This window comes from Schistocerca americana, chromosome 9 (assembly GCF_021461395.2).
Source record: "Schistocerca americana isolate TAMUIC-IGC-003095 chromosome 9, iqSchAmer2.1, whole genome shotgun sequence".
NCBI classification, from domain to species: Eukaryota; Metazoa; Arthropoda; class Insecta; order Orthoptera; family Acrididae; genus Schistocerca; species Schistocerca americana.
In genome coordinates this window covers 60187860-60201511 of record NC_060127.1, presented here as the reverse complement: position 1 = coordinate 60201511, position 13652 = coordinate 60187860, and the positions used below count along the sequence as shown (strand labels likewise).

At 42.1% G+C, this 13652-nt stretch overlaps 1 protein-coding gene across 1 annotated transcript in view; it reads right to left on the bottom strand.

Annotated features, from left to right (window-relative positions):
* Positions 1 to 2757: 2757 nt before the first annotated feature.
* LOC124550631 (UDP-glucosyltransferase 2-like) overlaps positions 2758 to 13652 on the bottom strand; it is a 52956-nt gene continuing 42061 nt past the window's right edge. The window contains exon 4 of the mRNA XM_047125354.1: positions 2758 to 3091. Within this exon, the coding sequence (XP_046981310.1) occupies positions 2812 to 3091 (280 nt within the window). The 3' untranslated portion in view covers positions 2758 to 2811. The remainder of the gene's footprint in view (positions 3092 to 13652) is intronic.

Here is a 13652-nt window from a genome sequence, read left to right as displayed (position 1 = left end):
TTAGAACTAATTAAACCTAACTAACCTAAGGACATCACACACATCCATGCCCAAGGCAGGATTCGAACCTGCGACCGCAGCGGTCACGCGGTTCCAGACTGAAGAGCCTTTAACCGCACGGCCACACCGGCCGGCCTGAAAGTTCGTAGCTGCATTAAGTTACTATTATTGATTACAGCTGCTTCGGCTTTGTCGCTGTTCCCAAGTAACATTCGATTACAACACAGGTGAGGCTATCTACATATGTGGTGGTTGTCCATGCGAATAATTATACATTGTAATTGCCTCTAGTTTGATTTGACGCCCATATTGCATCTATACTAAATTGCCACTGTGTAATTCGTAGTGATTACGTGACATATAGTAATTATAAACGTATGGAATACGTTTCGAGACTTGACAGTTCGTTTACTATGAAGAAAGGTTTGAAATTTACTTGACAGTTAGTTTACTAAGATGCTCTGTGTTTACGAAGGACAAATGGTTAAGCAAGAGTATTGTTATAGTCCATTGACTGAATTTTACTGTGAATTGTATCTCTGATCTGAGTTACGTGTTGTTTGCAAACATTATTTCTTTGGTCTGAGTTGGTGTTACCTATAAACAAGCAGTCGTCTTTCTACTACCTCGCTGTGGATTTCTGATTCCACAGAATGGAATTTCGGCGTGACAGCAGGTTCTTGTCATCTGCATAGGCCGCCAAGTCGTATTTAGGCAAAAAGATTTCCACGGGTCTGTTCGAAGTAAAGAATACGTTACTCGTTTCTGGTTTTGAATTTTATACCAATACGTGATGTAATCGACTGACGGTGAAGCAGAATCGAAAAGGATGTTCATTTTGAGTTGTCGTGAAATTTCGTAGTAACCATGTTCTAATTAGGCAAGAAACGAAATACCATCATCTTTGGCCGGCACGCTCAGACAGCTGCAGTTTGATATACAGATAGTATAGAGATCGCTGCAAACAACACTTACTCAGACCAAAGATATAATTCATACCAGAATCCAGTTAGTTAAATATAACTTTATTCTTGTTTAACGAGTTGTACTTCATGATATTAGAGCACCTTAGTAAAACTAAACTAAACTCCTCCCGAACAGGCCATGAAGGCCCAAGGGTACCGACCGGCCGCCGTGTCATCCTCAGCCCATAGGCGTCACTGGATGCGCATATGGAGGGGCATGTGCTCAGCACACCGCTCTCCCGGCCGTATGTCAGTTTCCGAGACCGGAGCCACTACTTCACAATCAAGCAGCTCCCCAGTTTACCTCACAAGGGCTGAGTGCACCCCGCTTGTCGACAGCGCTCGGTAGACCGGATGGTCACTCATCCACGTGCTAGCCCAGCTCGACAGCGCTTAACTTCGGTAATCTGACGGGAACCGGTGTTACCACTGCGGCAAGGCCGTTGGCATCTTAGTAAAGGAACTGTCAAATAAATGTCAAATCGTACTTTATAGTCAATGAACTGTGAAATACTTAAAAAATGGGTCTTAGTACTATGGGACTTAACATCTGAGGTTATCAGCCCCCTAGAACTTAGAACTACTTAAACCTAACTAACCTAAGGACACCACACGCATCCATGCCCAAGGCAGGATTCGAACCTGCGGCCGTAGCGGTCGCGTCGTTCCAGACTGAAGCGCCTAGAACCGCTCGGCCAAACCGGCCGGCGTCAAATACTTGTCGAAATACATTTCATACATTTATAATTGCTGTATGTCATGTAATGACTATGAAATAGACAGTGGTAGTCTACTATAAATGCAATACGGACATCAAATCAAAGTAGCCATAAGTATGAGTGTAAATTAAAAAAAGAGCACTCCGTCTTCAGACCACGAGTGGCCTACCGGGACCATCCGACCGCCGTGTCATCGCCGGAGGTGGATGCGGGTAGGAGGGGAGTGGGGTCACGCACACCACTCTCCCAGTCGTGATGATGGTATTCTTGACCGAAGCCGCTACTATTCGGTCGAGTAGCTCCTCAATTGGCAACACGAGGCTGAGTGAACCCCGAAAAATGGCAACAGCGCATGGCGGCCTAGATGGTCACCCATCCAAGCGCCGAGAACGCCCTACAGCGCTTAACTTCGGTGATCTCATGGGAACTGCGGCAAGACCGTTGCCATGAGTGCAAATTACGGTGTATAATTTATTCACATGGACAACCACCACACATGTAGACAGTTTCACCTATGTAGTCGTAAATTACTTGAATTATTAGGACATCTTCCCCTTCGATTCGCGAATGGAACGCAGGAGGCTAATTGCTTAAACGCCTGTGCGCACGCTGTAGTTAGTCTAATCCGATCTTCAAGATACATACAAGAGCGAAACATAGGGGGTTGTGGTATGTCCCAAGACTCATCACTTGAAGTGAGCCGGCCACTAGAGCCGAGCGGTTCTAGGCACTTCAGTCCAAAACCGCGCTGCTGCGACGGTCGCAGGTTCGAATCCCGCCTCGGACATGGGTGTGTGTGGTGTCCTTAGGTTACTTAGATTTAAGTAGTTCTAAGTTCTAGGGGACTGATGACCTTAGATGTTAATTCCCGTAGTGCTTAGAGCCATTTTGAACTTGAAGCGAAGAAATTAATAACAAACTCCACTGAAGTGTTACGAATAGTATCGACTTTTATTTGCACAACAGCAACAAATAAAGAGTGATTTGGTCTTGCAACTCACTGGTGATAACAGCGTAGAAAACAACGAAGATTTTCACAAGAGTGGAATCAGAGTGTAGACTATGGAACACTGGGAGGCTTTGTTTGTACTGTCAGGGTCGCCAGCCGCCAGAGCTGGACTGCTGCGTCACGACCTCTTGAGCTTGCCGCCCTCCTGGAACAGCGCCGAGAGGACCTTCCTGGTGAGGAGGTACACAGCTGAGGACGCGGCAGCGGCGGCCAGCAGGACGAGTGCGACGACGTCGAGCAGCCAGCGCTGGAACCAGTGGAGGTCCAGCGAGGCGCAGCGCAGGTGTGGCGCCCCCTGGTGCCTCAGGGCGTACTCCGTCCACCACACGGCCGTCTCCAGGGCTGTCTGCGGCCGGTCCCGGTAGATGGCCGACAGCCGCTTCATGCGCTGCTCGTAGCTGCAAACACAAACAGGTTTTGATTAACAAGCGAATTTTTGGCAGTAGTGGTTAAAAAACATAGAATGAGACTAGGCTGCAGACTCAGGCTGTCACGTTACAGCTCACTTGCTGGTATTGAAATGTTATTTTGCTTCCTTTTTAGGGTTCGTACCACAGTCGAGGAAAACTGAACTCTTATCGGATCGTACAACTTTGAACATGGCTGACGTTTGCAGCAACCGTATACACAAATTTGAAAAAGTATGTAAAAATCTGCCAACCGGTTGCATAGGTTTTCTATGTAACTTGACCAGGTTTCGTCACCTCTAAGGGTGCAAAAAGGAATACAAACGTCTCAAAAATGAGATCGACAGGAAGTGCAAAATGGCTAAGCAGGGATGGCTAGAGGACAAATGTAAGGATGTAGAGGCTTGTCTCACTAGGGGTAAGATAGATACTGCCTACAGGAAAATTAAAGAGACCTTTGGAGAGAAGAGAGAAGAATATCAAGAGCTCAGACGGCAACCCAGTTCTAAGCAAAGAAGGGAAGGCAGAAAGGTGGAAGGAGTATATAGAGGGTTTATACAAGGGCGATGTACTTAAGGACAATATTATGGAAATGGAAGAGGATGTAGATGAAGATGAAATGGGAGATAAGATACTGCGTGAAGAGTTTGACAGAGCACTGAAAGACCTGAGTCGAAACAAGGCCCCGGGAGTAGACAACATTCCATTAGAACTACTGATGGCCTTGGGAGAGCCAGTCATGACAAAACTCTACCATCTGGTGAGCAAGATGTATGAGACAGGCGAAATACCCACAGACTTCAAGAAGAATATAATAATTCCAATCCCAAAGAAAGCAGGGGTTGACAGATGTGAAAATTACCGAACTATCAGTTTAATAAGTCACAGCTGCAAAGTGCTAACGCGAATTCTTTACAGACGAATGGAAAAACTGGTAGAAGCGGACCTCGGGGAAGATCAGTTTGGATTCCGTAGAAATGTTGGAACACGTGAGGCAATACTGACCTTACGAATTATCTTAGAAGAAAGACTAAGAAAAGGCAAACCTACGTTTCTAGCATTTGTAGTCTTAGAGAAAGCTTTTGACAACGTTAACTGGAATACTCTCTTTCAAATTCTGAAGGTGGCAGGGGTAAAATACAGGGAGCGAAAGGCTATTTACAATTTGTACAGAAACCAGATGGCAGTTATAAGCGTCGAGGGGCATGAAAGGGAAGCAGTGGTTGGGAAAGGAGTGAGTAGCATGGAGAGCTGCATCAAACCAGTCTCAGGACTGAAGACCACAACAACAACAACAAGGGTGACTTCATCAGAAGGTAAGGTAATTACATGAAGAACATATCGTCAAAGATGTACATTGAATTAAGAGCAGAGTTGCTCAATCACTGTACATCTTTGACGATATGTTCTTCATGTAATTACCTTACCTTCTGATGAAGTCACCCTTAGAGGTGACGAAACCCGGTCAAAGTATATAGAAAACCTATCCAACCGGTTGGCAGATTTTTACATATTTTTCAAATCTTATCTGATCAGTTTGTCGACTGTCACCATGCTCTGGTATGGAAATATGGGATGGACTTCCGCTCCTCCCTCGTTTCATCACTCCCTAAAAATCCAGGATGCCACGCACCACCTCCAGCCTTTCGGATCCATTTATCTTTCCCCACCGGTATCCTCTACTAACTTATAAAATTCCCTCGCTCCCCTCCCCCCTCCCGTTCTTCCCTGTTGAGCACCTGTAAACTCGACACTTCACACCCCTGATTTTTCTCCTGCTCACTGATCTTGTTACTCTGCCGTGCCTCAACCACCACATTTCCCAAACGCTTCAGCTCCATACCTCCACGTCCTCTCACAACGAAACTAATTGCCTTCCCTTACCCGATAATGAAATCCGCCGTGATATATACACGTCCCATCAGATCAAGAAGATGTCTACCACCCTCCCCTTCTCAAAGCTTCCCTCCACTCCACTCCTCTCCATCCACTTCCTAAGTCGTGGTTCGGAACCGTATCCTTTTTCATTCTTCTCCAATCCCTCCTCCAAACATCCGCCCACACAAACACCCTCCTACGCACTACCTTAACAGTTAAAATCGCTCAAAAAAGGAAAGGCCGCAGGACCTGATGGGATACCAGTTCGATTTTACACAGAGTACGCGAAGGAACATGCCCCCCTTCTTGCAGCGGTGCACCGTAGGTCTCTAGAAGAGCGTAGCGTTCCAAAAGATTGGCACGTTTTCAAGAAGGGACGTCGAACAGATGTGCAGGACTATAGATCTATATCTTAATGTCGATCAGTTGTAGAATTTTTGTTCGAGTATAACCTTCTGAGGCCCAAAAAGGTTTTTCTTTAATTTCATTTAGAATATACTCTTTTTGGGGCCAGGTATGCCTAATAATACACATTAAAACAGGACTTTTTTTTGCTATTTTACTTTTTTCAGAATGGCTGTACAGTATACTGAACTTCGGGTCTCAAGGATTGCTTTTGTGCGTAGTCAAGTATACTGCACGGTGGGCCTCAGGAGGATAATGACTTTTCAGGACTAGAAATCTACTCTGTAGGAATCAGTATGGGTTTCGAAAAAGACGATCGTGTGAAACCCAGCTCGCGCTATTCGTCCACGAGACTCAGAGGGCCATAGACACGGGTTCCCAGGTAGATGCCGTGTTTCTTGACTTCCGCAAGGCGTTTCATACAGTTCCGCACAGTCGTTTAACGAACAAAGTAAGAGCATATGGACTATCAGACCAATTGTGTGATTGGATTCAAGACTTCCTATATAACGCAGCATGTCATTCTCAATGGAGAGAAGTCTTCTGAAGTAAGAGTGATTTCAGGTGTGCCGCAGGGGAGTGTCGTAGGACCGTTGCTAATTCACAATATATATAAATGACCTTGTGGATAGCATCGGAAGTTCACTGAGGCTTTTTGCGGATGATGCTGAAGCATATCGAGAGGTTGTAACAATGGAAACATATACTGAACTGCAGGAGGATCTGCAACGTATTGACGCATGGTGCAGGGAATGGCAATTGAATCTCAGTGTAGACAAGTGTAATGTGCTGCGAATACATAGAAAGAAAGATACTTTATCATTTAGCTACAATATAGCAGGTCAGCAACTGAAAGCAGTTAATTCCATAAATTATCTGGGAGTACGCATTAGGAGTGATTTAAAATGGAATGACCATATAAAATTAATCGTGGGTAAAGCAGATGCCAGACTGAGATTCGTTGGAAGAATCCTAAGGAAATGCAGTCCGAAAACAAAGGAAGTAGGTTACAGTACACTTGTTCGCCCACTGCTTGAATACTGCTCACCAGTGTGGGATCCGTACCAGATAGGGTTGATAGAAGAGATAGAAAAGATCCAACGGAGAGCAGCGCACTTCATTACAGGATCATTTAGTAATCGCGAAAGCGTTACGGAGATGATAGATAAACTCCAGTGGAAGACTCTGCAAGAGTAGCTCGGTAGGGGCATTTTTTGAAGTTTCGAGAACATAACTTCACCGAGGAGTCAGCAGTATATTGCTCCCCCCTACGTATCTCTCGCGAAGAGACCATGAGGATAAAATCAGAGAGATTAGAGCCCACACAGAGGCACACCGACAATCTTTCTTTCCACGAACAACACGAGACTGGAATAGAAGGGAGAACCGATAGAGGTACTCAAGGTACCCTCCGCCACACACCGTCAGGTGGCTTGCGGAGTATGGATGTATTTCAACCGTCTATCTATTTTAATCAAACAGCACATCGGTCTTTTACGTTTTACCTTATGGAACTACCTATTTTTATACATTTGTATGCAACATTCATTTTCGCTTCATCTGTGTCTATGCTTTAATTAATAAACAAATCGGCCTTTTATATCTCAACTTACGCAACTGACGATCTGCCATTTTTGTCAGTTCAGTTTTTGTACTATGTTTTTAAAATTTTTACTCTCATGAGGCTGAAGAGCGGCAATTGACAGCACCCTACTCCGCCACCCGTATAAGGTGAGGGGGATGAAATAACGGTAGACAAAACAACAGTGGTCTTAATTTACTGTTACCTGCACCGAAACTGAATTCGTTATGCAGTTTGTCTCCATGTAGTTCAAGTAAAGCCAGCTGGTACCTTTATAGAGTAGTAGGAGACCCTTTACTAGTTCACTATTACATTAGTTTCTTCAAGAAACTGATGACTCGAATATTCTGTGTGTTTTGGCCAAAAGGCTTCGCATTGGAAGATGAAATGTGGTGTGGTTTCATCCACCTCGCCACATAGTCTACATTTAGAGGCTTCTTCCTTTATATCCAGCGTGTGTAGGTGGTTCTTAAGATTGTCGTGGCCAGTAATCAGTCCTATCATTAATTTAATCTGTCTCCTTTCCAAGCCCAGGATTACAGACCTTCTCTCGAAACTTGGCTTCGGTAACATTAGTTTATCATTCTCTGTTTTTGGATCTTAATCTAATATTCTACGTTCTGCCTTCCAATCCATTTTCGTCTGTTTTCTTACTTAAGACTACTTCCCATGTACGCTCCTTCTGCCTTTGTTTTGGAAACCTTCTGCAATTCCTTCTACTTTTATGGTTTAAATATTACTCAAACTGTCAGTTTGACATTCATGATTAAAAAATACCGACATGGATTATTGTCAGTGTGCGGGTGTTATGTTGACGAGTTGCACAACGGACTAATCTGACACGTACCCTTTGGCTCCTGCAAGAAGCACTTTCCACCCCTCACTACTGCAGAAGACAGACAGACGCTCCTAACATACCAAAAAGAAATGCCGGAAAAGCTTTCAGCAATGAATATCTTCTGGAGTCATCTGCTGTAAGGAAAAGACACAAAAATATTCTGTTTTCTTACGTAACTAGTGGGATACTTGGGTATTGGAGTATTGCTAGTTAGTGTAAGAAAAACATTAAACGAACGGAAAATATTATTTATTGCAAAATTTAAGAATAATCAAATGAAACTGATACACAAATTTCCGGGTTCTTTTCGGAATAGGAGATTACCTCTTATGGATAGGAATCCTGTTAATGACATTTATATACAAAGTGTGGGGAAGGTCTTTTATCTCTTTTCTTTAAGAATGTTATTTACTCGGCAAAATGGCTGAGAGCCGTGCCTACTCAACTTGAATAATTATCCGATTGAATTTTTCTAAGTACAGTCGAGGCTGACGCGTGAGAAATGTAATGGGGTGATGTGAATGAAGTATCTTATTTCTAATGGAGGAAAGATGGGGCTCGCCTATGCTGCAGCGCACAATACAGTGAGCTGCGACGACTGCTGCCTGTGCCGTTCGCCACTGAAAAATAACAAAACTATCTCTTTCTAACTGGATTGACCTTCACCAATCGAACTCTCACTATCCCTTGATGAAGTCAAGGACTCCTATCTGCCCCTTGTCTAACTATTGGTGAGGTACACTGGTCAGATAACCGTGATGCCATTCAATGTTCGCTCGCAAGCGTTAACTAATACTCTGTCTGTGTTCACACCGCACATTATATGTCGTGGCCAACACAGTGAACAAACTCTTAAATCACGAGCGACTCAATGTAGAGTATCACTCCGATTCACTAGTGACAGAGATGCTCTCAGTGCAGTACTGAGTAGGGACTTTGTTCCTCGCTCTCTGCTTACACGCACGAGCACACTCGCTCCTGCTACGTGTTCCCACTACAAGAGCGTCTCCGTAACGGCTTCCGTCCACACAAAAAGTGAAAGGGTATATCATCTGCTGTCTTTCCCTCGCTCCTCCAGCTCATTGCGTCAGAAATAGTCCACGAATCAGCGTTACTCTTACAAATGGGAGAATGGCTAAGCCGACCAATCCAGAAATATATAGCATCTGTGTTAGACTTTTACTGTCCACTTGTGAGAACTCTGAAACTGCACACTAGGTCCGTCAAAAAACTGCGTATGCTGGGGCTCTCCCAAGCAATACAGTGGGTTTTGCTTTTAAGGTGAACACGCAGGCCATTATCCGTTTTCTCTCGCAAAAATTGTTTTGGTCCGTGGGCAGTCAGCTGGCCGGCGCAGCTGCATGCTAACCCACCCTCCTACAGACTTTCCAGTGGGCTGGTTGCCTCCGCCAAACAAAAACTCCTGTGGCCATCGTGTCTTGAATGTTTGTGTACGCCAGCCTCAACTTTTTAATCTCGGTGCGCACTTGAGATTTATTTATTAGATTTGAATATCGATTAAATGGACATATGTAAAATTGACTCTACCCTATCGAGTATGGGCTCGAATGAAAGGTCTTGATAGGCAGAATACGATGGTGAGGTCGGAATATGTAAGAAATGAAGGTTGGGAGACCACGCCACCTTACATTATTTACAAGAGAATGCAAAAAGTGGTAGAAGCCGACATTTGGGAAGGAATATGCGAAGCAATATTGACCCTACAGTTTATCATAGAAGACAGACTGATGGAAGACAAAACTAGCCCCTGCAATGAGATCAAAGATCGTAGCAAAATGTCATGATGCCCTTGTGAGGCTAGGGAAATGCAACAGGGTAAACCTCCTTGGGTCCTTGGTCACCCAGGAATTAATGGCAATGAACAAGCTGATAAGCTGGCCAGGTTAGGTGCGACGACTCTTTATTGGAGCGGAACCTGTCCTGACGATCACCAAGGCGATGATAAAATCAAAACTGCACAGTGGGATCAATATGTAGGACGTAGAATATTGGACTATGGTTCAAAAACAACAAGCTATTGATGCCAAAGCCATGTTTCCAGACAAGTTCTGTAATCCTGGACTTGAACAGGACACAGATTAAACTCATGGTAGGTCTAATGACTGCCCATGGGAACTTAATGAAGTACCTATACACGATAGGTGTAGAGAAAGATGCCCTTAAATGTAGACTATATGGTGAGCTGGTTGAGACTGCACCACATTTAATCTTCCAATGAGAAGCGTTATAGGCCAAAAGACGCAGAGTATTAGGTTCCTCAATTCCCAAAGAAATGATATCTAATAATGAACAAGTAAAAGGCCTCTTGCTACTGTTTGAAGGTACTGGCTGGATTTACTACAATTTCAGAAGCGGCAGAGTAAACCCAGTTTTGGTGCAGGCAGTAGGCTAACACCACTTTGTCTCCCTGGGCAGGTCAGATCAAATCAAATGAAGACGAACAAAGGCGTTTTTCTCTGACGGCGGACCTTCTCGTGAAATTTCAGTCACCAACTTTGTCCTCAGAGTATGAAAATATTTTCTGGGATCCCACCTACATTGGCAGATATTATCATCGTAAAAGGATACGAGAAATCAGAGCCTGCACGGAAAGATTTAATTGTTCGTTTTTCCTGCACGCTGTTCGAGAGTGGAACGGTAGGGAAGTAGCCTACAGGCGCTTCGATAAACCCTGTGGCAGGCGCTTAGTTGTGAATTGCAGAGTTATCATGTAGATGTAGATAATTAGCTTTTGTAATAATATGAAATATTGCAAAATGTCCCACCAACATTAATTGTTTTGGAAAAATGAAAACTTTTTTGTTACAACGTAAATTAAAGAAGCTTTCATGACATATCCAAAAATGTGTAATAAAGCTGCTTTCCGAAATACCAGTTTTGGAGAATAACTGTACAATGTGCCGTTGGAGTATTTTCAACATACTGAATTATAATATATAAACGTTCATTACTGTTCAACTAATTTATATTACTTATTTCTGTTTTATGGTTTAAATTGTAGTTTTATGTTTTACATATGGTTTTTTAAATTTACCATATCACATATGAGCACTTTGTTAATTGACAATAATAAATAACTCAATATTTATTTATTTATTCCTTGGGGCCATGTAGGACTGAGCCTGGCTTTTTTCTGATGCCAAATTTCGCTCTTTCGTTGGGAGTGGTGCTGCTTGCGCTCTTCTGACCAGAGGACACCGTGTCTTCTTTTCGGTTTTCGTCTCGGGTTATTCCGTTTGTCACTATCTTCCTTTGGAAAAGAACTCTGCCAAAACATCTTCGGGTTTGTTATGTAGCATCTGGAGGTCTTGTTTGGTGTTTCTAATCCATGGTATCGTATCACATACAATCTCATTAAAATAATAATAACCTGTAAAGAAATGCTTAAAACAAAACTCATTTTTACACCGTACACATTAAATGATCGAAATTTCTACACTTAATACACACGCCGGACAACACAATATAAAACAAAAATAAGCGGTTTTCGAATTGATCCTCTAAATTTACTGATTTGTACCAGCCATATTTCAGTACATTGTTAAACGTTGGTAAAGACAGTTGGTTATGTACTAGTGACTGCAGCTTGATTATATTCATTCTCAAACGGAGACTAACATCATAATCTTTCAGCAGAACTAGGTCTGAGAAATCTTCTCACAAATATCTTCCATCATCAATCCCTTTGGGATCACTAGAAGAACAAATTCACTGTCGTCAGATATGATGCTCAAAACGGTTCTTTCTCATTGAGTATCCCCAAGAATTAACAAAAATACGGAGTTTTGTTCCACACTGGGAGAGTCAGCTTCTGTTAAATATCTTTTAACATGGTGCGACGTTAGTTTAATAGATTTCGGTGCCACTACAAGAACATTTGAGACTTCAAAACAGATTCTGGAGTTTTTGATCCAATCTCTCTGTTAGTTTCTTTAAAACTATGAAAGGGGAATTGTCATTGTAGAAAAGCCGTTTTGAGCGCCGTGTCTGAGGACAAGGAATTTTTTGATCCGACTATCCCAGAGCGATTGATGTTGGGAGACGTTTTTGAGAAGATATCTCAGACCTAGTTCTGCTGAAAGAGTATGATGTCAATCTCCACTTGAGAAATAGTATAATCAAGCTGTTGTTACTAAGGTAGTAAATAAAAAATTCCTTTCGCCAACTTTTCCAGTGTACTGAAATATGCGTGGTACAAATCAAAATATGTAGTGGATCACCCACCACTCATTGAAATCCTGCTAAATTTTGATATTGTCTTGGTCATCGTGTGCTTTATATGAAAAAAAATTTGTTCGTTTTGTGCACATTGTATGAAAAATTTTATGTTTTATCATTTCTTTACATATTATCGTTGTTGTAATGAATTTGTGTCGTAATAAGGGGTCACTTATTATTTTAAATTAACAAAATAAACATATGTGAGAGGGTGAGCTAAAAAAACAAGAAAACATGGATGTAACAGATAAAATAAAAATTCAAAGCATAAAATAAAAATAAGTGGAATAATAATGAACGTTTAGATATTGTAATTAGGTACGTTGTAATACTCCAACAGCACTTTTCAAAAACCGTGCTTTAGAAACCAGATTTCTTACACATGGTTGGATGTGGCGTGAAAGCTTCTTTAATTTAAGTTGTAACAAATGTTTTCCTTCTTCAACATTAATTAATGGTCACGGAGTATTTCGCAAAATTTCATAGTATTACAAAAGTTGATTGTACAGTTTTCAAAACCGTTCGTTACATTTAAACTTTTACAGAAAACATTTTTTGTATATCATGGTTTCGAAGATATTCCCTTTAAAGTTAATATGCCAAATCATTTTGTAATTTGTTTTACCACCTAAAACTGGCTGAATACGAAAATATACGTATTGCATAATTTTAACCCCTCTGCATTCCTGCTAAATTTCATCAAAAATGGTTCAGATGTCTCTAAGCACTATGGGACTTAACATCAGAGGTCATCAGTGCCTTTGACTTAGAACTACCTAAACCTAACTAACCTAAGGACATCACACACATCCATGCCCGAGGCAAGATTCGAACCTGCGACCGTAGCAGCCGCGTGATTCCGGACTGAAGCGTCTAGAACCGCTCGGCCACAGAGGCCGGCCAAATTTCATTAAGATCGTTTATTTACACCAGTGAAGGTTCCCTTGTTAGTCCAAAATGAATAAGATAGAAAATGTCAACTAATTTGCATTAAAAATTACAATAACATTAAATCGTAAATTTTCAACTTCTGGTTCTTATGACATTATGTGTCATAAAATAAAATCGTAGTATTGAAAGCTAATAACCATATCAGTGATGTAAAAATTAATTTTTGTGCACTTATTTGAAATTGCAGATGACAGGGAAAATTGCAGTTGCTATACTTTCTATATGCTTAGCGGCTTCAGCTACAAACCAGTGAAGACAACTTATTACATTCCACAATATAGACAGTGGTAAGTAACGTGAGCTTCACAGAGTTGAATATTATAATTTGAGCTTTTCATAGGGGTTTGCTGTCACAAGTTGACCAGAATTTGAATACAGCTTGCTTGAGATTTTAGTTTCTACCACGTGCTTGGTGTTGAAGAATTTCTAGTTTGTATTCTTCTAACAATGGCTGCCGATTATTCACTTCGTGGCACCATTTCCCTGGCTTCAATACAAAGAGTAACCAGGGGTATTCGCATTTCATTAAGAAGTCCTTGATCCTATGCATAGGATGTGGAATTTCGTCTTTTTGGCTCATGTGCCATATCCATGACAAATTGGATGCCCTGATTTTTCGAGATTGTTTTAGGCAGGTAACTTTCCTGCATACATTCGTA